At 46.1% G+C, this 24,490-nt stretch overlaps 3 protein-coding genes across 4 annotated transcripts; 2 read left to right on the forward strand and 1 right to left on the reverse strand.

Moving 5' to 3' along the window:
• Window positions 1–3,277: 3,277 nt before the first annotated feature.
• On the reverse strand, window positions 3,278–6,657 carry LOC4346178 (probable protein S-acyltransferase 7). Its single transcript, XM_015795166.3, has 6 exons — window positions 6,510–6,657; window positions 6,148–6,421; window positions 5,224–5,406; window positions 4,567–4,872; window positions 4,197–4,430; window positions 3,278–4,101 (listed from the first exon to the last, which is right to left on the reverse strand). The coding sequence occupies exons 2-6, from the start codon at window positions 6,253–6,255 to the stop codon at window positions 3,658–3,660; spliced, it is 1,275 nt and encodes a 424-aa protein (XP_015650652.1). The 5' UTR covers window positions 6,256–6,421; window positions 6,510–6,657; the 3' UTR covers window positions 3,278–3,657.
• A 3,534-nt stretch (window positions 6,658–10,191) lies between these two features.
• On the forward strand, window positions 10,192–11,185 carry LOC4346179 (uncharacterized). The gene has a single exon (XM_015795167.3). It carries the CDS (start codon window positions 10,428–10,430, stop codon window positions 10,941–10,943), a length of 516 nt encoding a protein of 171 aa, XP_015650653.1. The 5' UTR covers window positions 10,192–10,427; the 3' UTR covers window positions 10,944–11,185.
• A 1,858-nt stretch (window positions 11,186–13,043) lies between these two features.
• Window positions 13,044–17,846, forward strand: LOC4346180 (E3 ubiquitin-protein ligase IPI1-like). Of its 2 annotated transcripts, XM_015795164.3 has the most exons (6): window positions 13,044–13,393; window positions 14,504–14,667; window positions 14,922–14,980; window positions 16,248–16,273; window positions 16,358–16,724; window positions 17,048–17,846. In XM_015795164.3, exons 1-6 carry the CDS (start codon window positions 13,243–13,245, stop codon window positions 17,553–17,555), a joined length of 1,275 nt encoding a protein of 424 aa, XP_015650650.1. In that variant the 5' UTR covers window positions 13,044–13,242; the 3' UTR covers window positions 17,556–17,846. The 2 variants fall into 2 exon arrangements, with proteins under 2 accessions (XP_015650650.1, XP_025883336.1); XM_026027551.2 differs by lacking the exons at window positions 13,044–13,393; window positions 14,504–14,667; window positions 14,922–14,980 and adding an exon at window positions 15,609–15,934.
• The last annotated feature ends 6,644 nt before the right edge of the window (window positions 17,847–24,490 follow it).

Consider the following 24,490-nt stretch of genomic DNA (forward strand, 5'->3'; position numbering starts at 1 on the left):
TACCAGAAATCACTCCCCAAACTTACAAAACCGGTGTAATTTGACTCACTGGGCGGTTTTGGGAGACGGTTTTACTGACGTGGCGCCTACGTGGCAATATTGACCGAGTCTTCGTTCCATGTGGCGATGACGTGGCACCTATGTGGCAGTAGAATTAAAAAATATGCGTGGGACCCATTAGTCATTCAAAAAAAGAAATGTGGGCCCACTGACATGTGGGGCCCACATGTCAGTCCTCCTTCCTCCTCCCTCCCTCCCTCCTCTCTCTTTCTCTCCCCTTCTTCCCCTTCGCCGCCGCTCCCACCTCCACCGCCGCCGCTCCCTACCACCGGCGAGCTCCAGCCCCTCCCCCGCGCACAGACGGCCGGCGAGCCCCTCCCCCGCGCGCGGACGGCGGCGAGCCCCTCCCCCGCGCGCGGACGGCCGGCGACCCCCTCCCCCGCGCGCGGACGGCGGCGAGCCCCTCCCCCGCGCGCGGACGGCGGGTGAGCCTCTCCCCCGCTCGCGGACGGCCGGCGAGCCCCTCCCCCGCGGGCTGACGGCCGGCGAGCTTCTCCCCCGCGCGCGGACGGCCAGCGAGCCCCTCCCCCACGCGTCGACGGCCAGCGAGCCCCTCCCCACGCGCGGACGGCCGGCGAGCACCTCCCCCGCGCGCCGACGGCCGGCGAGTTCCTCCCCCGTGCGCTATCGTCGTCGCCGCCGCCACGACGCCTCAGCGCATGGCCGCCTCCCCCGCGAGTCCCTCTACTGGGCCGCCTCCTCGTCGCCGTCGTCGTCGACCCCCCACTCCCTCCGCACCTACTGCCTCCTCGTCCACCTCCTCTCCCGCACCGCCGGATGCCGCCGCCGCTCGCTCTCGCTGTCCCCGCACGCCACCGGCCGAAGGGGAAGAAGGGGAGAGAAAGAGAGAGAAGGGAGAGAGGGAGGAGGAAGGTCTGTCAGTGGGCCCACATTTCTTTTTGTGTGAATGACTAATGGGTCCCACGCATATTTTTTATTTCTACCGCCACGTAGGTGCCACGTCATCGCCACGTGGAACGAAGACTCGGTCAATATTGCCACGTAGGCGCCACGTGGCACCACGTCAGCAAAACCACCTCCCAAAACCGCCCAGGGAGTTAAATTGCACCGGTTTTGTAAGTTTGGGGAGTCAAGATTTCTGATATTACGGTTGAGGGATACGATTTAGATTCGGTGGTCAGTTGAGGGAGTCAAAGTGATCTTATTCCTTTCTCAAAAAGAGAGAGGGAGTAAATTTCATAAAACCCCACCTATTATGCCTAGATAGGTATTATGGTTGTAAAGTTTCACGAAAGAACATTATCGATAATTTCACATTTGTTAGTTCTACAATCACATCTCAATTTTTTAAGTTTTTTATCCATTGTATAAATGCTACGTCCACTTTGTCAAATTTTGATATAAGACTATGTCAAAAGTCAAAATGGATAATGGTGTGGTTTTCGTGAAACTTTAGGACCATAACACCCGGAGTTACATGACACGTTCCAAAATTTCATGTGGTAACCTAGACCTTGGATCTATGCCACTACAAATATGCTATTTTAGATAAATACCACTACTATTCACGATGTCGGCTACGTGCCACTGGAATTTGAGTAAATTGGAACCATGCCACTCCATCGCGTTTTCCTCAAAAGTCTCCGTAGCCTCAACTATACGTGGAGAAGAAAGAAGAGGGAGGATGGAGAAAGATGGAACTGACATGTTGGTTCCACGTCTAGGGGTCTGACGAAAAACGCGACGGAGTGGCATGGTTCAGTTTCCTCAAATTCCAGTGGCACGTAGCCGATATCTTGAATAGTAGTGTTATTTATCTAAAATGGCATATTTTTAGTGGCAATGAGCAAGAGCCAAGAGCATACAAGAAGTAGTAATTGAAAGGGATAAATAAGACAAAACAAGAACAATTTAACAGCAGCATATTGACATATATCTATCCAAAGACAAAACTGCAAGCTACGCTGGAAATCGAATTTCTGGAGCAAGTCGCCTCAACAATGTAAATAATCTGCCTTTAAAATTTTCTTTTACAGAACAAAACTTCAAATGCAGTTTTTGTCAGACTGGTTGAAGAATACCTCTGCAAAATACATTGTTTTTTAGGACTGTCAAACTGGTTGAAGACAACCTTTGCAAGTTGCAACAAGTCCAGAGTTCTTCCAAACCACATGGCAGAAGGATGGTGATGAGATAACAAATTAACAATAGCTAGTAATCTAATGAACAAATCTGAGTGCACACGGCATTCTTTTTGTTCATCTTTTGGAAAATCAGTTGCTGAGAAAATCTTTATGCAAAGGAGCATCCTCTTCCTCTGCCTCAAAGTCCTCCTCTTGGAGACCTTTGAGGGAGAAGAAGATGAAGTCCTTGAATATCACTTGATGGTTCTTGTCTGATAAGAAGCCATGCAAATGCCTGGGTTTATAAAGGCCACAAAGGATGCTAATGGATTCTCCAAATCAGGTGAGTCATCTCTTCAAATCAGAGAGATGTTCATATTCTTTTACATCCTTGTCCAAGTTGCACCAGCTGGAGTCTCTTACTTTAGGAGCTTGGACTTTGGACAGCACAAAGAATATTTATCTTGTAGAGGCAGTATAGCATAATTAGTGAGCAGTGATGAGTGATCTAAAGTTCGGTGGTGAATGCTTCATCTCTTCTTCACAGTATTTTAGAGAAGATAATATGGAAGGTGCAAGATGATAGTTTGCATATAACATGTTTACATTATAATAAAATCTTCATCCAGAACACTAAATCAGAATTATCTTGTGTTTTGTTATAGAAAAGTGCACTAACATGCAGCCGGAGCCTGCATCACTAAAGCTGAGGCTGTGAGGCATGAGGGAAAACCATGTATAGGTAATATCTGTGAAAGTAACTACAAAAGATTTGGATAAGTAGCTTTCAGATAACAGTTGCATGAGGCATCCAAGAAAGTTAATGCTTTTGGAGATTCTGCAAAATCTTCAGGCTGGTTGCTGTCACAAAGTTGACCCTGGCAAGGAGCAAAGAGCCAAGAGCATACAAGTAGCAGCAAAGCAAATCCTTGCATGGAACAGGAAAGGCCATGAACCATAGTCTAATTTGACATTCTCACATTCCTCTGCATACTTCACGTGTCTAACAATGACAACCACATAAGTTGCGAATATATTGATATGTTGCTGTGAGAATGTGTTAATGAGACTATGCAGTTCAACTACAAATTTGAAATTCTTTCTTTTTGTTGTTACCTAGTTGATGCAAGATATTATCAAGGGAAATGGGTAGAGGAAATTTGATCAATAGAATACACTACGCTGATCAATGTTCCTGGCTATGACTTCAACACAAATTCAGTAGCACACTGCCAAATATACAGCACAGCAGATGGACTCACAGTACATAGACCCAGCATTCCAGAAGTACAGCAAAACCTTTGGCTTCAATGCTTCACCATGTCTGTATTGTTAAACACTAACCACTTGATATACAAACAACACCAGTTACTCATGACCGAAAATTTGGCTGGAAATTTCAGCCGAGAAAACTATTATATCATCTAACATTTGTCCTACTTTTCTTTCCTCCCAAGATTTTGCCACTTTTAGGTGAGGTTCTGAAGGTTATAGAAGGATTGGGAGGAATGCGCTATGGGTTATGACTTGTACGTTGCTCAATCTTCTTCCTCTCAGTGAACCTTTGTTCCAGGCCAAACTCTTCAGCAAATGCTTCTATGTCGGTTGCAATTTCAGAGCAGCCCTTTCGACCGACAATATGTGGGGGTTCAGTGCCGCATCGCTCCAGCCCCATAGCACTGCCGATTTGGCTGTGTAAGTCTTCCAGTTCCTCCATGGCCACAGTTTGCCTTTTCATTCCCATCTCGAGGTCCACACTCATCTTCGGCGGACTTAGTGCCCGCCCCATACCGAGTGATGAGGGGAAGGTGGCAGAATCTTCCTTTACTTTTGCCCTGAAGTTGTTTCTGGAGCTGGGGATTCTTGAACACAGGATCTCAATGAAATTCTGGACCAGTCCACGGTTATGAGGATTCGTTTTCCTATCGTAGCGGTATCGGAAGTTCTCATAAGTTGTCTGCAATTATTAATATTGGATGAGCATTGAATACGGTAGCTTGTACATAAATTGTAAATAAAACTAATTTGTGCATCTACTGAAGAAACACTGACCTGATTGGTAGAAATCAAGTAGAGGTGGAATGAGGTCAACCCTCCAACAAACCACACAGCAATAAATGTGTACAAGATGAGAATGCCAGAGACAGGAGATTTCATGATAGCTCTCCCTAATTTGCATCTATGTGTGTCCATTATTATCCTGAGATCGACCCAACAGAATGCAAACACATATACGCATAGTAAAGTTGTTGAAGACACAAACATAAAGAAGAATCGGTAGTTTCTCTGCAAGATAATCAAAAGGCATAATTAGTAGAATAATGCATGATTATTACTAGTATTTTGTAGCAGACCAATACACCCTAAACATTACGAGAAAATAATACAGCTAGTGATCTCGTTGACACAAAGTAATATATACCTTTCCAATGCATTGGCCTACCCAAGGGCAGTGGTGATCAAAACGTTCAACACAGTTGTTGCAGATTGAGCAATGGGAGCACCTTGGTGGACGATATAGCATACATGTATGGCAATATTTGACCTTGACTAAAACACCATTAACAAGAACATCTTTGGTGAGAGGTAAACCCGTCGAACCATGTTGACCACCTGGCCACTCTGATAAGTTGGAGGATTCACCAACATCTTCAGGTTCTGGTGGATGAGCATTTCGAGGAATAATTCCAGGATCCCGGCCAGATGTGAGAAGCAGAAGGACAATAATCTGCACATAAGAGCAACAGTAGATTGGTTATATTGCCAAATTACAGACGCAGCTGCCATCCTGCTTCCCATAAATATACAATTAATATGACCTTCTATCCTAGTGCCCTATGGATTGCGTTATCCTAAACATGGTGAAAAAAAATGCAAAGGAGTGATGCTCCTAGAGGATGACATGACAAGATATTCTTAAGAAAGATTTGTAACATATGACAAGAATGTGATTATTATCATGGTGCATCAGCATGGCTGTGGTAGGCCTATGAGAGATGACTTTAAATTTCTGAAAAGGAATAAAAACGATCTATAATGGTTGTGTAGTTGACTGTATGTACTTGTCTCACAAACTTACATATGCTGTAAAGATGATAGCTACTGATGCAACCCAACCTCCAATTTGGTTGTGGTACTCATGGTCAAGCTGTCCAGAAATAACAGCAGCAAAGAGGATCACTGGAATTACAATTAAACACACTGTGAGTATGAGTGACCTCACATCAGGCCCAAAAATAAGTCTCCCTCCAAGGAAAAATATCTGCAAGAACAAACAAAGAACACATGAGTTCTTTTCCTATAGAAGCATTAAGAAGAAGACCATAACCATAAAAAGCTAAAAAGAGAATATAGTTATCAATTAAACTCCAATTTCCACTTGTAGTTAATAAGAACTGCATTTATAATCTTAGTAATGAATCTAATAAGCCCATGCTAGTACATAAAGAGAACAAAAATAGATGAGTTTATTAACCTGAAAACGTATGAATATGCCAGTGTCCGGGTTAGGAAAATATGCATCAGTTCAAGTTTATAAAAAGAACTCCTCTGAAGTTTCGATTTCTACTTCTCACTCATTTTGTGTAGCCAATAAATATCATATATATACAACAGAGCTCCAATTGTTGATGTGTTTATAAAGAAGATGCATAAATGCATCAATGCCTACCATCTATCACTCTCAGTATGACAGTCTCCATGAGAACGAAACATCTCATGTATGTCATGGTACTTGACAGAATGACAGCACACATCAACAAACACCTAAACAGTTGACACACACATGTCTTCTGTACCTTAACCCTTTATGACACCTAGTATCCACACCATTATGACCACTTGACCAAATTCTCAGATACCATTATTAACACCATCATACCAGTCAAACACTCAACAGAGTCACAGAAAACATGGATTTATCTCCCCCTTAATTCACCAAATTTATCATAAATTTGCAGAATCACAAACCAATAAAGAGTATAATAAGCAAGAAGTTCCTTACATTGCTCCCCTTCCACCCCTGGTACACCCGCCGCGGCGGCGCGTCGGCGTCCATGATCCGCCGGTTGGAATCCGACAGTGGCGCCTTCCCCTGCATCCTCCCTTCCATCTCCACACCTGCAAAGACTGTCCCCAAGAACCCCCCACAAGCTCACCAAAGCAGCCTCATCGAACTCGCAAAACCCCAAATCTTCAGCGTCCCAAAGCCAAAACCCAGGTCACGAGAAAACCTCAAATATTCCGAGATTTGACGAAATGGGCACCCACCCCACCACCTGCAAGATCAAGAATCAGGCGGCTCTCACGGATCCCAGCAAGAGAGGAGATGCATCGAACGAGTCGGCGTGAGACGGCGAGGCCTACCTGGAGAACAGGGTCCGCTTCTCCGGAAGCAATGGGGGACGAGAGCTCGAGAGCTGGAGGCGGCGAGAGGATCGGCGGCGCGTGGTGGTGATGTCACCTTGGGATCGCAAGAAGGAAGAAGCCAAAGACAAGAGTTTTGAAGGGGAGTGGAATGATTTCCACTGGTTCTGAATTTCTGAAGACTGAACTGAACTGACTCTTTTTCATTTCAACCCCCCAAAAACTATCTATTTCTGCATGATAGATTTCTAGGAGCCGTTTGCAGTAAATTATTTGCATTTTCATCCTCAAGAAATGGTAAAGTAGTGCTTGCAAGCGTGCAGGAGAAAAAAGATGGAAGGAACCTGAGTTGGAAAAGACATAGGAAGATAGTAAGCTGCTAAAAAAAGGCTGCAAACTTGTTGGCCTCCATGAGGACATGAACTCAGAGCAGTGTGTTTAAAGGCAAAGGGAACAAGCTTTGGTTGCAGTGCAAGTTGCATTGCACACCATCATCCAACCCAATTTGATAGATCATACTATTATATGATGCCACTAGGAAAATATTACTCCCTCAGATTATGAATGTTGTTTTCACCTTCTCAATTCTTTTGCTAAATGCAAGTTATTTTGGGACTTCCAGTCTTCCAGGCACTTTTGCAACTATTATTTCATACTATTTGACATTGTTAAATAAATGCTACCTCTCTCACGAATAAATGACACTTTATTTTTAATGCGATATATATAAAAGAAAATCCGACTCTATTATTTCATATTTGACCTTGCTAAATAAATGCTACCCCTCACAAATAAATGGTGCGTCGAAAAGATATGATATAATAAATGAAGCAAATTTGAGTCATTTGAGTGGTTTCCTTAATTTACGCGCACAAGTCTAAAACGATTGGTATTTACAATCAAAGTGAGTACCAAACTTTGTTTTTCATTACACTTAGGTTCATTTTCCATTACATTACTCACCTTTCACACTTTAATTCAAACCTCTACAGAGGGAGGGAAAAAAAAGGAAGACAAAAGCATAGTCAAAAGTATCATCAGTCAAGTGCTCTTTCTTGCAACAAGTGCCGTGGTTATCGGCTAGTGGACATTGTGTTTTAGTACTATTGTATAATGCTCGGAATGAACAGGACAAAAGTAAGATTTCTGTCCATCTATGATGAATTGCCTGCAGGAACAGAAGCTATGACTGATAAGCCGTTGAAAAATGAATGATGCAACCAAAAAAAGTTCAAATAAAAAAATTTATATATACTGTTAGCAATTTAAAAGCTAAGGTTGAAAAAGAAAGTGACTAAGATAAGTTTTAAAATCAACTCTATTAAGTTTTAAAATTCAAATTTTAGTTACGGCTGATAAGCCAACGAATACATAAGAAATGAGTAGCAAAGGCCTTCTCTTGCTACCACAATCCACAATTCCACATATGGATTGGCTGAATGAACCACAATGTCCAAGATGTTATAGATAGTTCTCTTTTTGAACTATTCTTTTCTTTTTTTGAGAGGTGGCGTGGACAAATTAAGCTGGTGAAAGTGCAGGTTGCCATTGTTAAGGGAGAATTGAGTGTCTATAGTGCTAATGCTTTTTGATTAATAAGTCTTATTTCTTTCTGGAAAGCCTAACAGGCACTTGAAAGAAGGGCAATGACCAGGAAACAGTGAACATATGTTATTGCTAAATGAGCATTGGTCATTTTGTAGAACAACAAAACTAGGCCTGCCTGGAAAGACCAAAATAAAGAAAACAGATGTTTTGTATCCTCCATATGATGTTTCTTTAGATAGAGATCTCTATGATCCAGCTTTGAGAAGAAATCTAAACAGAGTTCTTACAGAAAAGGGAAAACAAACACATGTTAGTTCCAACATCTAAGCATGTATTTAGAGATTACTTGAATAGTCACAGCATAATATAGCTCTCTAAGTACATAAATCTGCATGATAATTGTTCATACAAATTGTGGTACTCATCCTAAAAGGAACAAGACCACATGCTCAAACCATTTTAGGTGAAAAATGTTCTCAAAATGCCCAAAATATTTGTCTTTGGGTCAGTAGTCAGCACAACTGCTTTAAATACGTGTAGAAAAAACATCATGCTACTTAGCAAGGAAGTACCCGAGTAGATTATTGTAACCACTTCCTTTCACCTTTTTTCCTTTACAGCTGAAGAACTTGATCTGCTCTATCTCATTCGACAAACGTACACATGCAGGGAACTCTTTGTCGTACAAGCATTTGCAACTCTTCCCCCTTTCCATGCATCATCATCATCATCTCCAAAGTAGAAGATATATCATCACCAACTTGATCCAAATCAGAAGCCAAAAATTTTTAGATAATAGAAATGAGTTACATCTCCGGCCTCTGCCAATGGGCACACACCCAACAAGTTTCAGAAGAATTAAAAATAGACGTGATAAGACAAACCCCCAACTTCTGCCAATAAAAGAATCAACTAAAATAACGTTTTCAAAATCACATAGATTCTAGCATGAAATTCTATATGAGCCAAGAAGCCCAAATTTGGGCGAAGATAAAACATGTCACCCAAAAATACTGCTTGAAATTGAAAAAACAAATTCAGAGACAAACATGCTTGAAAGGAAGAATTTTCTTATAATTCAGAGCATGCAAAACACACATGTTTATATATGGTTGCTGCTATATGTGATCACCTTTACTGCTGCACTAAGCAAGCTCCAGATACGGTGGTGTTCTAGCTTGTTGCTGACAATGGAGCAGACCAATGATTTGCATCAGAGTTCAGATACATATGGAGCTACAGAAAAGTGCAACACGAATCAGATAAAGGAATGCAGTTAGGCAGGCATGTTATGTATGCTGATAGATCGAAACGTATCGAAGATGTGATCAGCATGCAGTAGGTCATGGCTTCACGTAAGCAGCAAAAATTGAGGTGTTCAGATAATTAAGCTACTTTATAATAGTCTGCTTAATTCATCCAAAGCACAAAGCAAAATGAAAGGTGTAGTTTCTTATCTTGGCATGAATCACAATGAAACACGCTATTAAATAATTAGACTGTATACATCCTTTAGGTGTAGAAACCAGTTTAATCCATTATCTAAAATAAATAAATAAATAATCAACTGGACTGCCGCTTATTACGGACCATCGTTTCGCTACGGTATATTTGCAAACGAAAAGTAATTTGTGAATAAAACTTTTATATACGTGCTCTTAATGATCTAAAAGCAAAGGCTGAAAAATAAACTTCGATGAAAAAACCTCAAAATCAGCTCCAAATTTAAGGTTGAAAATTCAAATTTTAGCTAATTAATAAGCATATGTATAAGTAAAATATAATGCCTTTAGAGGAATAGTATTAGTAATATGCATCCTTTGGCTTTAAGTAACTCATCAACAGTAGAAATTTAATTGAATTGCCATATGGTCAACCCTCAGTGCAAAACCAGTATAGATAATGTGAGATCTTGGAACAGGTGTCCTTAGCTTTTGTTGTCAAAGTCCAAATAACAATGCTTCTCTAATTGGTATATGTCGAGCCTTTTGCTTTTTATCTATGCCTCCAAAGTTTCCTTGCTTAATCTGAAGTTTTGGACTGCTTAATGACAGGTTGCATGCACACTAATCCCACCTCTTTGTTGAGACTTTCTCTCCTCTATAAATGAACTCATGTGCCCTTAGGACAAGGCACATGTCTCTGAACCTCCTGAACCCTCTTGCTGTCTCATCCATGCAAAGTACAGTTCAGTTCAGTTCAGTTCAGTAATCTGCTACACATCTGAAACTGATTAGTGATTTCTTGTCTCCTGATCATCTGTAGTCTGTAGAACAATCCTGTTTTCTATTCTATTTTGTTTGTTGCATTTGGCATCATCATCTGGAAGAGAGAGTTATCTCCAGCTTAATTAATTTGATCGGTCTAGCCATGAAGAAGATGAGGAAGGTGGCCGAGTTCTTGAGGAAGGCGGTGGTGGCGCTGAGGGGGAAGGCCAGCGTGCTCAGGGCGAGGCTCCTCTTCCTCGCCTCGCTCCGCCGCAGGACGGCGGTGGTCGGAGCCATCTCGCACCACCTTCGCGCGCTCATGCCGGGCAACGCTCCGGCGCCGGCGCCGGACGGCGGCCGCCTCCCAGCGGCGGAGGACGACGACGAGCAGATGGCGCTCGACGACGTCGCTGGCCTCTCCGAGCTGGCCACCTTGTTCCAAGAAGTCGACGACGACGACGACGGCGCGCGCTACCCCGACTGGACACACTCGATGTTCGACGACGACGACGACGGCGAGGGCGGCGGCGAGGAGGCCGTGTCGGTGATGGAGGTGATCAGGAGGCGGCGGGAGGGGGACGGGGAGGAGTTCGACATGGAGGAGGAGATCGACCACGCCGCCGACATGTTCATACGGCGAGTCCGCCACCGCATGGCCGCCAACCGCCGGAGCTTTTAGTTAACCCGTCGGTGATGGTGGATTAGTCCATTAATTATTAATTACCCTGAAGATTTATCATGTCTGGAATTAATTTCAGCGTGTGATATTTTAGCTTTGATTTGTTTTTTTTTTTGCTTCAGATTGAATTAATTTGGCTGAGGCAAATTGATCAGTGGTGGGTCATCTACCACTGGCTCTAATCCCTGTTCTGATCTTTTGTTCTTACAAGAATAATGCTTTCTAATAGCGGATTGCAATCACCTACCAAGCATGCTTACTTCTCAAGTTACTATACTATAAATTACACCCATCCACTAAAATGATATATTATGGATGCAATTTACTCTTATAAAAATCATGTCTCATGCCTAAGGTGCAGTGATGTGGAATTCACCCCCACCCTGTCAGCTAGGAGATTTCCCTTCATGTCGGCACCTGCGGCGCCCCTGCAAAGCCCCTCATCCCTAACCCGCGAAGGCACGGATGATCTGACTGCAATCAAGGCCCTGTGACGTGGTCCCTTCTCCCCTTCCCTCCAACGCTAACCCAACCCAACTCTAACACAGAGCCTCAAGCACCAACGGTAGATGGGATTGCGGAAGGGAGAACAAGCACGATAGGGAAGAAGGAGCCTATCCTCTGACTTAACTGCTGTGCAGTTCAGTCACTGACATGTGGGCCATAGCAAAGTGGGACCCACATGTCAGTGACTCAACTGCATGTGCAGTTAAGTCAGAGGATCTGCTTCCCCTCGATCCATGTCCCCAGAGCTCGGTCCCGCCGCCAAAGCTCAATTTCCACCCTTGACCTTGATCCCGCTACCGGAGCTTGGTCCGTGCCATTGGAGCTCAATCCGCCACTGTCGAGCTTTAGCGCGCACCGCCAAGCTTGGTTCACGAAGGGGAAGAGGCAGAGGGAGGTGAGGAAGGCACTGAGGCAGGAGACGATGCCCACAGAAATGGAGAGAGAGGACAGGCAAGGGAAGGGAAAAAATAGGGTAGGATGACTGACACGTGGGTCTGCTAGTAGGTTAGGGTTATATATGTAGCTATTGTTTTTTTGTTATTACAGGGTTTAAAAAGTAAAAAGAAAATGTTGATCTTTTAATAAAAAATTATGGAAGGGCTAGCAGACAAGAAATTAAGGGTGGAACAAAAGAAGTATTAGTAGTGCCCTCAATTAAAACGCAAATACTAGAGAAGGACCTAATATCAAATACTCTCTCCGTATTTTAATGTATGACGCCGTTGATTTTTTTATAAATGTTTGACCTTTCATCTTATTCAAAAAATTTATGTAATTATAATTTATTTTATTGTGACTTGATTTATCATCAAATGTTCTTTAAGCATGACATAAGTATTTTTATATTTGCATAAATTTTTTGAATAAGACGAGTGGTCAAACGTTGGTTAAAAAGTCAACAGCATCATACATTAAAATATGGAAGGAGTAATTAGAAAGGGTGAGGCTTCAAATAATTAGCTAGCCACCATCTTATGGAGCTAGCCGAAAAACCCCTAGACGTTTATTAGTAGTGCGCTCAATTGCAGATGTACTATCTAGTTATCTGATCTTATGTTACATAGTATGTGGGGAGCACAATATAAATCCCCCGTTCGCCTTATATGAAATCAATTGTTGCTTAAATTTTAATTTCAAAACTTAATTTTGAAGATGATTTTAAAGTTTTTCATTGAAGTTTATATTTTAGCATTGGTTTCTAAATCGTTAAGGATATATATACAAAAGTTTTACTCACGAACTAATATTATTTTGTTAATACCCTGTATAACATATTTTCTGTATACGCGCAAACGTTGAGGGCCTAAATATCCTGCACTGGAAATAGCCTCACAAGTAATCCGGCTCATGAAATGAAAATATTACTTGAAACTTTGATACTACTTTGATGCTCGCATCCACTTTAGACAAGCTAAAAATAACACCGTTTACCGTTTACTAACACCACAACGACCAAGCACATCCATCCCCACAAAAACAAACCTCATCACCACACACACCCAAAAAAAAAACCAACAACAAAAACAACAAACACATGTCAAAAATTACACTCCCAATTAGGATATAAAAATGAGATTAGATAGATATAAACACATCATTTACCCATTCTAATTCTAAATAATCCCCCATCGTTTCTTCCTAGTTCCTCCCTCCCTCCATCTTCTTCATCTCCCTTCCTTCCTTCCTTTGGACACACCTCCCCATTTCCCTCCCTCTCTCCTCTTCCACGAGCTCACCTCTCCTCTCCTCTCCTCTCCTCTCCCGCGAGCGAGCGAGAGAGAGGCAGGCGGTGATGGATCTGGAGAGGTCGCCGCCGCCGCCGCCGCCCGAGGGAGGAGGAGGAGGAGGAGGAGGAGGCGCGTCGTGCTCCATCTGCCTGGATCCGGTGGTGGCCGGGGGCAGGTCCGTCGCCAGGCTGCAATGCGGGCACGAGTTCCACCTAGGTCAGATTCTCCCCCGCTCCCGCTCCCGCGCTCTCCCCGGGCACGCACGTTTCTGGACCGGATCTGTGGGAGAACGGGCGGGGTTGGCTCAATTCTCACGGAGGGTGGTTTGACGTAGATGCGAAATTTGAGTGGTTATTAGAATTTTTAATTGTAGCTAGGGTGATCGGTGTGGTTGAATTCGCGGAGAGCTGCAGATGTGATGTGTGGAGATGGAGTGGAATGAGAGGAAAAAAGAAAAAGAAAAACCATAAGGATTGCGGCATTAGTCAATCGGTAATTTTAATTTTAAGCATGGATTTGACGCGAATTTATGTTGGTTTACTTGTTCGATTCCTTGCCGATTGATGCGATTTGGCAGCATTGGTGCTGGGTCTATTACCTATAGTGGCATCTCACTTTCTGCTCAGCCAGATAGTCACTTACAGAAACACACAAAAGTAGCGAATTTGTAGCGGTAATACGAGATATTGTTCTAGCTGTAAGCTTTTGGTGCTTGCTGTTTCGATTTGATCTATGGCTTCTATGTGTTATCCATGGAGTGTATATAAAAATAAGGCCTCTTTAGTTTGCTGACCGTGGGCTGGACATCGCGTGCAATGCTTTCATATGGTGCAAGCAATGCTTGTATATAGGGAATAGAGGGACTAGAATAAGAAGGCACATATAGAATTCGGGCACCAGATTAGACCTTTTCAAGTTCCATGGCTAATCTCTTGCTTTTACCATATAATGCAACGCATACTAATGCATTGTTCTAGAATGAGCCTGATCATCTTCGAACTATGGTAACAACTACACACCATGCGGTCATGCAAATGAATATGTTATGCTCATACAATGTAGAGAATTGTTTGAATTTGTTGCCAGCTTTAAACAAATTCAACTTTTTCTGGAAGCATCATGTAATTTATATTTTGTGAAAAGCCACTTATAACTTATTTTGTTTTAAATTGCTGTTGTGTAGTTTTTTTTTTCAAATTCTGGCTTGGGATCGTTTATGAGCCAAGCATGTATTCATAGCCTCATCTGTGTACATCTTCATGCATGTATAAAAATAAACTTTGGCGCCCTTCACAGGTGGTTAAACTAACATTTTTTCCCTGTTAGACTGCATTGGATCGGCATTTAATGCAAAAGGGGCCATGCAATGCCCTAATTGTCGGAAGATTGAGAAAGGCCGCTGGCTTTACGCAAGTGGGCACCATCCATCTCCTGATATTGATATAGGTGGCTGGGTGACTGGTGAAACCTATGACATCACCTCAGATATTGTAAGTGTTCAGCTGAGAGTTAATATGCATATAGGGAAAAAAATTGGCATGCCAATTCCTGTTCAACCTTTGTAAATAATGACATTTCATTACTTTGCATATCATATGCTCTGGAGCTATTTGTCTTATGTCAATGAGTTGCATGCAGCCTTGCATCCAATTTACCCTTGCAAAAGACAGGTTTCAGTTTTGGTATGTAGACAAGTCTGACATCATTTCACCTGTCTCCTGTTTCTAATTATTCTGTTTCACAGCCATTTGGTTTTCAATGGTGCCCCTTTAGTGGATTCACCCAGCTAGCATCTGTATTTGAGTAAGCATGTCTCTTCTTATCTCAATATGTATGGGTCATTGTATATGCAATTAATGATTTACAAGCAAGAGCAGGTATTTGGTCATAGTACTAATTTTAGTAAGAGAATATTCTGTTTTGTCGTATGTCATGTTGGTAATTAATGTTGGTGTTAGTTTTTTAAATAGATTATATGGTACTGCCTTCTTGATTGCTGCACTCGTGTCAGTGAGCACTAAAATAAAGGCCAATGCCACAGGATGAGTTTAACTCATCTTCCTAAAACGAAGAAACCTAATAACGTAAATAGAAATGTTGGAGACCTGGCCATGATAAACTTTTATTATTAAAATATGTAGGTACGACTTGATTTTGCATTGATCATAAGTACTCCCTCCGTCCCATAATATAGAAACCTAGTGCTGGATGGGACGTATCCTAGTACTACAAATCTAAACACACCTCCTATCCAGATTCATACTACTAGGACGTCCCATTCATTACTAGGTTTCTATATTTTGGGTCAGGGCCTCAGGGGTAGTAGTTACCAAGTCATAAATAGTAACCTGTCAAAAAAAACTAAACAGGCCATTGATTTGATGACAACCTGCATGGTTGTACCCTGCACAAAATGACTACTGCACCAACCCTTGGGTCCTCGATGGTCTCATGTCTGAAGTGTCCAGTGTGATTGGGTAGAGCCAAGAAGGATTTATGGACTTAGTTGCCAAGCGAACTGGCCCATCTCAGTATTTTCCATGATGCACAACCCAGTAAAGGTGTTTTTCTTTCAATGCCTGTTTTACCACCCTCCGACCTTCCTCTTTCTGCTTCCATGGTAGCCACCTGCCCTGAACAGCTAAGGATATTTCCTGGTTGTTTGGAGCCAACCTGGATCCAGCTGGCCAAGCATGCCCCGAAGATGGTTCTACCAATGCTATACCCAAAGCAACAAGAACAACCATTTCACTATTCGTAAGGCAACTCAGTTGTTATTCACCAAGCACTTTTTTTTAATGGTCGTCTAGATTTTGTTGTCAGTTATTAGATTTTGGCTCTTGTTTTTTTAATGAAGTGGCAGCACAATATATATGTCAAGATGTTTGTCTTGTCCACTGTATTTGTGCATAGCCCTGGTTAGTTGTAATTTACTGGAGTTCCTGTGTTACAAGATCTATGTTGTTTGCTCTATGATGGATTGGAATTTGGAACCTCAGGTTCTTCTAAAAGAATTACGAGTATATTTTAAAATTTCAAGTTCTGAATTTAGTTGCCACTTTATTTGCAGGGAGGGTGAAGCTGAACAAACTTCTTGTAAGCATGTCTACTTGAACTTTTAACATCTTTGATTTCAATTTTCAATCTTGTTCATTGCTTTTTTGTTTTCCTTTCATGAAGATCATACAGTTGGAGATCATTCAAATGCTGCTAGCAGTTCTCTTGTTTGCCCTTACCTTGCACTGCGTGGTTTTCTCCATCCTGTGCATGTCCCTTCTAGTTCTAGTTCTGGTGCCGAAAACAGTTCATTTCATCGGCATCCAACTAGCTTGGAAGGCCATGCAGCCCACGATTTGAGCAATACACAAGTTTTCCATGCAACAGAGTCAAGAAATCATGACAATGACCACCGCTATATGAGCAATCTTCCTGTGTCAGGCATTCCTGATCATTCTGTAGCTCCATTTGGTATAGGATTGCCGAGATATGACAGCAGCAGCCAACAGAGAACAAGGCCATATGCACATCACCGTCCCCTAGTTCACAGGTATAAGATTATGGGAACATCATAAAACTTGTTATTTCTACATTCTAGACAGATTCAACCTATTATGTTCAGAAGTACAGATGCTTCAGTACATAGATAGTGTAGTGCCTGATGACCAATGATAACCTAAGTACTTGGCTACTTGCATATGTTATTTATAAGCACTGTAACCAGAATTGTTGGTCTGCCTGATGATTTCCGTAGGCTATTTCTAAGGATAAGAATATAGCTGATAGCTTGGTAATGCAACTCATGGCAATTTTTCTTTAAGGTTTTGCCATCTTAACCACCTTGCTGACCTCTTGTAATGTTTAACACTACAGGCCCACACCTCGCAACGGAAGCAATATGGTTACACCATTAGGGTCTGTGCCAGCTGTTATGGCTGAGACTAGAGGCCATGGTCATGGTGCGAGGGGACACATGTATCAACAGTCAATGCACTCATTGCAGAGCAGCCCATTCCCCCCTACATCTAGAAGGGTTAGGCCTAGGGCTTTAACAATTACATCTTTCATCGCAGCATCATCCTCAGCTGAGATTGGAGGACACCATGGCTTTGCTCCTCCTGTGAACAGGAGCAATTCCTCGGATGGTGAGGCTGTTTCTAGACCTGTTGATCGGCCATATGGGTGGGGCCAGGAGGGCTTTACCCCATTTCCCTGGATCCCAGCTGACGGTGAATCTCACTGGTGGGGCACCTTCAATCCCATGCAGAACCATACACATGGAGGCTTTACTCGAAGACCCACCGGGGAGCGAATGCCGCAGAGCCACCCAGATAGTGGATATCATTCCATGCATCCTCAGAGGATGCCGCCATTCTTGTAAAGGTTATCTTCCTCGTTGTTTGTGTATATCTCAAAATTAGTTGGAATTATTTGCTCCGAGAGAAAACGATGAATCAGATGCTATTGTTTCCAAGGAACTAAATGATGCTGCTTCTGTTGTCGGAATTTAGGGTTTTCTAGCTGGCAGCCCTAGGTTTGATTAAGGGTTGTGCTTTATCCTATCTCATTTGTTGCAATGGGCAGAAACTATTTGGAAACATAAGCTTAAACTGTACCAAGCAGCGATTGTTGCCATTGAACATAGTTGTGATGCCATTGATGCAGGTGTTTCTCTCAAATCGTATGTGTCTGGATGTAGCTGTCCGGTGGCTGGTTTTCGTATGTATAGTAAGTTGCTCTGCTAGTGCTGCGTAAAATTGTTTGGTGATCTATTCCTCTGCACTTCATTTTTGTGGTGCTGGAGCTGCATCCTGCAACATGTTTGACTGTGCAATGCAATCTGATGCAATTATTGGAGAGATTTTGCGCAAATGAACTCTTGGTGGCTAAATAACTACAAAAATTTTCACAATTTGACCCTTTGCAAAAACTATTTTTACAAATGAACGTCACTAAAACTTATTTCAAAAATAACCCTTGGCGCTGAACTTAGACACCTCAGCGCCAAATAGCATGGCGCTGAATATGACATGGCGCTGAGGTGTCTAAGTTCAGCGCCAGGTGATTTGGCGCTGACCAAAAGAGTCATTTTTGAAATAAGTTTTGGCAGCGGTTTATTTGTAAAAAAAGTTTTTGCAAAGGGTCAAATTGTGAAAATTTCAGAAATAACTACATACTAGTTGTGTGGCACCTTTTTGGGGGAGCTCGACATGTCAATATTGGCTTATAAAATGGTGATGGCATGCTGAAATAACAACTGATTAAGCTACCTCAATACATTGAGTGGTAAATATTTGTTACCAACAATCGCAACCCAAATTTGCCCAGTGATAGAGGCAATATATGACACTCTTTTATATGCAGCTTCATTGTTTCAGTTTTATTGGTTGTCTCCAAAGAGAGGCTAAATCATTTCATCAGCTGATGGAAGGCACCTGCACAATTTGATGATTCGTAGGCTACGAATAAGGAAGAGTCCTGGAATTGAACTTGTATGCAGAGGGGAGCAATCCAATTATTCTAAGGAACAGTAGCGGGAAACTATTCTAATCCCTCGAGGGGATGTTCCCTCGTTTGCTCAAAAACCATCTAAACGGTTATGAAAAATTCTGGAAAAATTTGACAACATTCATACAACACATATATACAACTCCACAAAATCTTAAGTCCAAACTCAACTCACACGTTGAGATATAAAAAAGACAAATTCAGCGTATGAATAGTAGCGTACTGTTTATATCTAAATTTGTCTTTTTTTTTTCTCGATGTGTAGATCGAATTTGAACATGAATTTTGATGGACTAGTAGGTACCATTATACTCTACATTGTCATTTTTTTTTCAGAATTTTTCACAACTATTTGCATCGAATTTAGAAGAAAAAGGTATACAACGGAATATCCCTTCGAGGGACTAGAATTCACTCCCGACAGTAGCAGATTCATTAGTTGCTCAAACTATTGAATTGAGGAAGCGAGCAGTAGCCAGTAGGGAGATGAACAGCTAGGAGTTTGTAAGATACATGATGAATTAGAAGATAGGAGTTTGTAAGATACATGATGAATCGGAAGAACAACACAGTGATGAGGACATCACTTTGTCGGATACGCTCATAACTTCACACGCTCCAATGATAATTTCAAGTCCAAGTCTAATTCGGTCTCCGGAGACAGCACTGACTTCAAACGGACCTAGCGCCTTCATGCCAACTCCGATTTGGGTGATCTTGAACTTCGTGGAAAGCTTATCTTGCTACCTTTCAAACGCATCCGGTCTCGTGTCCAAATTCATCTTGAGTCAACGGGAATCGCCAAAATAAGACAGTACTGTTACTGAAACCGAACTTGGGCCTTGGGCCTTGTAATAGACTAGGCCTGTCGGTGACATGGGACCGGGAGTATCGTGACTTAGAGACTTGAGGCAGAAACGATCACCCACGTGGCCTAGCCCCCTCGGGGGGGATCGGGCCCGAGGGTGATACGGCCGCCCTTCTCTTTGTCTCCTCGAGGGGTCGGACCGCTCCCGTCTCGGCCCCGAGGGCCGAGGCGCCCCGACCCCTTGTGGGTTTTGCGCCGCGTATATGGGGTAGGTGAGCATAGCGGGGCTCACCTAACCACATTTATTGCGGTTTGGACGAGCGCGTCACGCCGCATGTAACGCAGTGCAGCGCGCTCGTTTATCCGGTCAGTGACCAGTCACAGACCGATCAGATCGTGGGTTAGGTGGCGACAGGCGGTCTGACGCACGCCTCGCCCCATCCCGTCAGGACGAGAGCCTCCAAGCACTCGTCCCTAGCCGGAGCCGGCGTGTTAGCTCCTGGAGATGGCACGTTGGTTCCGGTCAGATATATGCCAGGCTTCATCCTAACCATTACAGGCAAGATATTGTATGAAGAAGGGCGAACATGTAGATTGTTAAACTGACACGTGGTGGACAAGAATGACCGATTTGTGACCGGTCTGACAATGGTCATGTCGTCAGCAGACAGCCATGTTCCCACGTCGCGCCTGCTTCCGGCGGAAGTGGAGGTAGGTATGGGCCGTCCCATCAGAAGGTCATTCGGACGGCAACCATACAAGTCTCCGTCTGTTTATGAATAAAATAGGATAAGTCCCCACAAAAAAGAGAGAGATGGTGCATGTGGTATCCCCTTGAGGTATAAAAGGAGGACCTTGCCCACTTAGAAAAGGGGGATTTGAAAAAAGAAAGGAAAAAACGATCCCAGAACGATCGGGGGCTGGCTCGCACTTTGTAGCTTCTTCATACACAGATCCACCAAAACACAGGAGTAGGGTATTACGCTTCTCAGCGGCCCGAACCTGTATACGTCGCCCGTGTCTTGTGTGTTTCCACTCTTGCGAACTTTCCACAGGCTAGGAGCTTAGAACCTCACCCAGGGCCCCCGGCCGAACCGGCAAAGGGAGGCCTGCGCGGTCTCCCGGTGAGGAGCCCCAAGCTCCGTCATCTGGAGTGCCAGGTAGGGGGTTCTGCGTGTGTTCTTCTAAGCTCTCGCACTCTTTCGTGTGCGCCAAGCTTTTCCTGTTCAGCCCAATGGCTGAACAAGCAAAGGCGCACAACCTCTCTCCGAGTGTTAGCGGTGACGAAGGGGAGCCGAACCCACGCCGTCGAGCTCGTACTCCACCGCCCCCTCCACGCCAAAGTCCTAGGCGGGAGGAGGCGCTCGAGAGGGTCGAAGGATCCGCGACTTCGACATCCACGGGTGATGGGGAAGGGCGGCGAGATGGGGAGCGTCGCCTCCTCGTCTACGGCGACGGCAGCACGCCCTAGGGCGCGCTCCAAGCTGCGGGCGCGCTCCTACGTCACCCGCCCATTGTCCCTGACCCGGAGTCTCCAGCCCAACGTTGGCTGGACGACGTGGCCAACTTGGTCATGACGGCACGGCAGCGCCTAGGTGCTGGTGGGCGGTCCTCCGCCACCAAGACCTCTGGCGCTGCTACCACCGGCTCCGTGTCGTCAAGGCGGAGGGCGCGGCGAGCGGCGGCGGTTGCTCGCCATTCGGCCGCCACTCCTTCGTCAACGCCTCCGACCCAGGAAGATCTGCGTGGGGGGCCGGATGCCCGCATCAGTATCGAGCGCCGGCGTAATGGCCGACGTGCTGCCCACGCAACGGAGGGCGCCTCCTCGTCCGGAGTGTCACATCAACACGGACGCGGGGATCAGCCCTCCGTGCCCCCGGTTGGTGGTGTCGGCTGTAGAGCCTTTGTGGCGAGCCTTCGGAACGTCCGTTGGCCCCCAAGGTTCCAGCCCACCATCGCCGAAAAATATGACGGGAGCGTCAACCCCGCCGAGTTTCTCCAGGTCTACACGACCGGGATCGAGGCCGCCGGGGGTGACGACAGGGTCATGGCGAATTTCTTTCCCATGGCCCTGAAGGGACAGGCACGGGGTTGGCTAATGAACTTGCCACCCGCGTCCGTCCACTCTTGGGAGGATTTGTGCCAACAGTTCACCATGAACTTTCAAGGCACATATCCGCGCCCAGGTGAAGAAGCGGACTTACATGCAGTCCAGCGAAGGGATGATGAGTCACTTCGCTCATACATTCAGCGGTTCTGTCAAGTCCGCAACACCATACCATGCATCCCTGCACACGCGGTGATCTACGCGTTCAGGGGGGGGTGTGCGGCACAACCGCATGCTTGAAAAGATCGCCTCCAAAGAGCCCCAGACTACCGCGGAGCTTTTTCAGCTCGCGGACCGAGTGGCTCGTAAGGAAGAGGCATGGACCTGGAACCCCTCCGGTTCCGGTGTGGCAGCTTCGGCCGCCCCCGGATCTGATGCTCGGACAGGGCGGCGTGACAGGAGGAGGAAGAAGAGGTCAGCCCATTCCGACGACGAGGGTCATGTCCTCGCCGTCGAGGGCGCTTCGCGGGCCACCCGAAAGGGGAGGCCTGCGAGCGACAAAAAGGAGGCCGGCGCTCCCAGTAGGGAGCGCCCAACCGGCAAGTGGTGCATCGTCCACAACACCTCCCTTCACGACCTCGCGGACTGCCGCGCAGTCAAAAGTTTGGCTGAGCGGACGAGGAAGTGGGAGGAGGAGAGAAGGCAGGAGCGCCGAGAGGGCAAGTCCCCGGCGGTTCCTTCCGGCAATCGGCGAAGTGAGGCTAAGCAGAAGGCCCCCGCCGAGGACATCGATGACGGCGATGATGACCTAGGTTTCCAAGAGCCTGGGGCCACCATTGCCACTGTCGATGGGGGAGCGTGTGCTCACGTTTCTCGCCGGAGCCTCAAGGCCATGAAGCGAGAGCTTCTGGCCGCGGCCCCTACTCATGAGGCGACGCGCCGGGCGCGGTGGTCGGAGGTTGCCCTCACCTTCGACCAGACCGACCACCCACCGTGCGTTGCCCGGGGAGGACAGATCGCAATGGTGGTTTCCCCCACTGTTTGCAACGTGAAGCTGGGGCGTGTCCTCATTGATGGAGGAGCAGCCCTCAACATCCTTTCCCCCGCAGCCTTTGACGCCATCAAGGCCCCGGGGATGGTGCTCCGGCCGTCCCAGCCGATTATCGGTGTGACGCCGGGGCACACTTGGCCGCTAGGTCATATCAACCTCCCGGTCACCTTCGGTGGATCCGCCAACTTCCGCACGGAGCGGGTGAACTTTGATGTGGCGGACCTCAGTCTGCCCTACAACGCGGTCTTAGGGAGGCCCGCGTTGGTGAAGTTCATGGCGGCGGTCCACTACGCCTACCTCCAGATGAAGATGCCGGGCCCCGGTGGCCCCATCTCTGTCCATGGCGACCTTAAAGTCGCGCTTGCTTGTATGGAGCAGCGCACGGACCACCTCACCGCCGCGTCCAAGCCCGAGGGAGGCGACGAGAGGCTTGGCACCTCCGCCCCCGCCGCCCCGAGGCAGCGGATAGTCACATGCGACGAGGTCCCGGTCAAGGAGGTTGCCCTGGGCGACGGCCCGTCCAAGACCACACGGATCGGTGGTCTTCTGGATGGCAAATAGGAAGACGCGCTCGTCTCTTTCCTGCGGGCAAACGCTGACGTCTTCGCATGGAGACCGGCGGATATGCCCGGGGTCCCCAGGGAGATGATTGAGCACCGTCTCGCCGTGCGGTCGGGCGCAAGGCCGGTCCGGCAGAAAGTACGGCGGCAGGCCCCGGAACGTCAAGCCTTCATCCGCGAGGAGGTGGCGCGACTTCTGGAGGCCGGATTCATCCGCGAGGTCATCCATCCGGAGTGGTTGGCGAACCCGGTGGTTGTTCCCAAGGCGAACGGCAAGCTTCGGATGTGCATCGACTACACCGACCTTAACAAGGCATGTCCTAAGGACCCTTACCCCCTGCCTCGCATAGATCAGATTGTCGACTCCACAGCGGGGTGCGACCTTTTGTGTTTTCTAGATGCATACTCTGGTTACCATCAGATTCGCATGGCTAGGGAGGATGAGGAAAAAACTGCATTCATTACCCCCATAGGAACTTATTGTTATACGACAATGCCCTTCGGGTTAAAGAATGCAGGTCCTACTTTTCAACGTACTACTCGAATTTCTTTGGGTAGCCAAATAGGACGTAATGTTGAGGCTTATGTCGATGACTTGGTTGTAAAGACGCACAACCAAGAGACCTTACTCTCGGATCTAGCGGAAACTTTTGAGAGTCTCCGCTCCGCCCGCATAAAACTGAACCCCGATAAGTGCGTGTTCGGTGTACCTGCGGGCAAGCTTCTCGGGTTTTTGGTCTCTGCCCGAGGCATCGAGGCCAACCCCGAGAAGATACGAGCTATAGAGCGGATGCGCCCCCCCAGCAAGCTTAGGGATGTGCAATGCGTCACCGGTTGCATGGCCGCCCTAAGTCGGTTCATATCAAGGCTGGGAGAGAAGGCGCTACCCTTATTTAAGCTTCTCAAAAGCTCCGGGCCGTTTACTTGGACAGAGGAAGCTGAACGTGCCCTCACTCAGTTGAAGGCGTATCTCAGCTCTCCCCCAGTTCTGGTCGCCCCAGAGCCAAATGAATCCTTGCTACTCTACTTAGCGGCGACCCCGCAAGTGGTTAGTGCGGCGTTGGTTGTGGAGCGCGATGAGGACAATCCTCATTCCGCGCACCCCCACCCTGTGCTGGCTTGGCCCGGGAGAGAGCAGCGAGGAGAGGCCCCCGAGCCGAACGGTGGCCCAAGGCCCCCGACGACCGGAGCAGGCCCTCTGCCCGCTTGTCAGACGGTGCCAGGTGCCCCCGACCCCCAGGATGGCCCGAGGGCCACTGCGGGAAGGCCGCACCTATCGCCCTCTAACCCCGAGGCTAACCCTGTGCCGACTCGACCCGGGAGAGAGCAGGGAGAAGAGGCC

Source organism: Oryza sativa, chromosome 8 (assembly GCF_034140825.1).
Source record: "Oryza sativa Japonica Group chromosome 8, ASM3414082v1".
Lineage (NCBI taxonomy): Eukaryota > Viridiplantae > Streptophyta > Magnoliopsida > Poales > Poaceae > Oryza > Oryza sativa.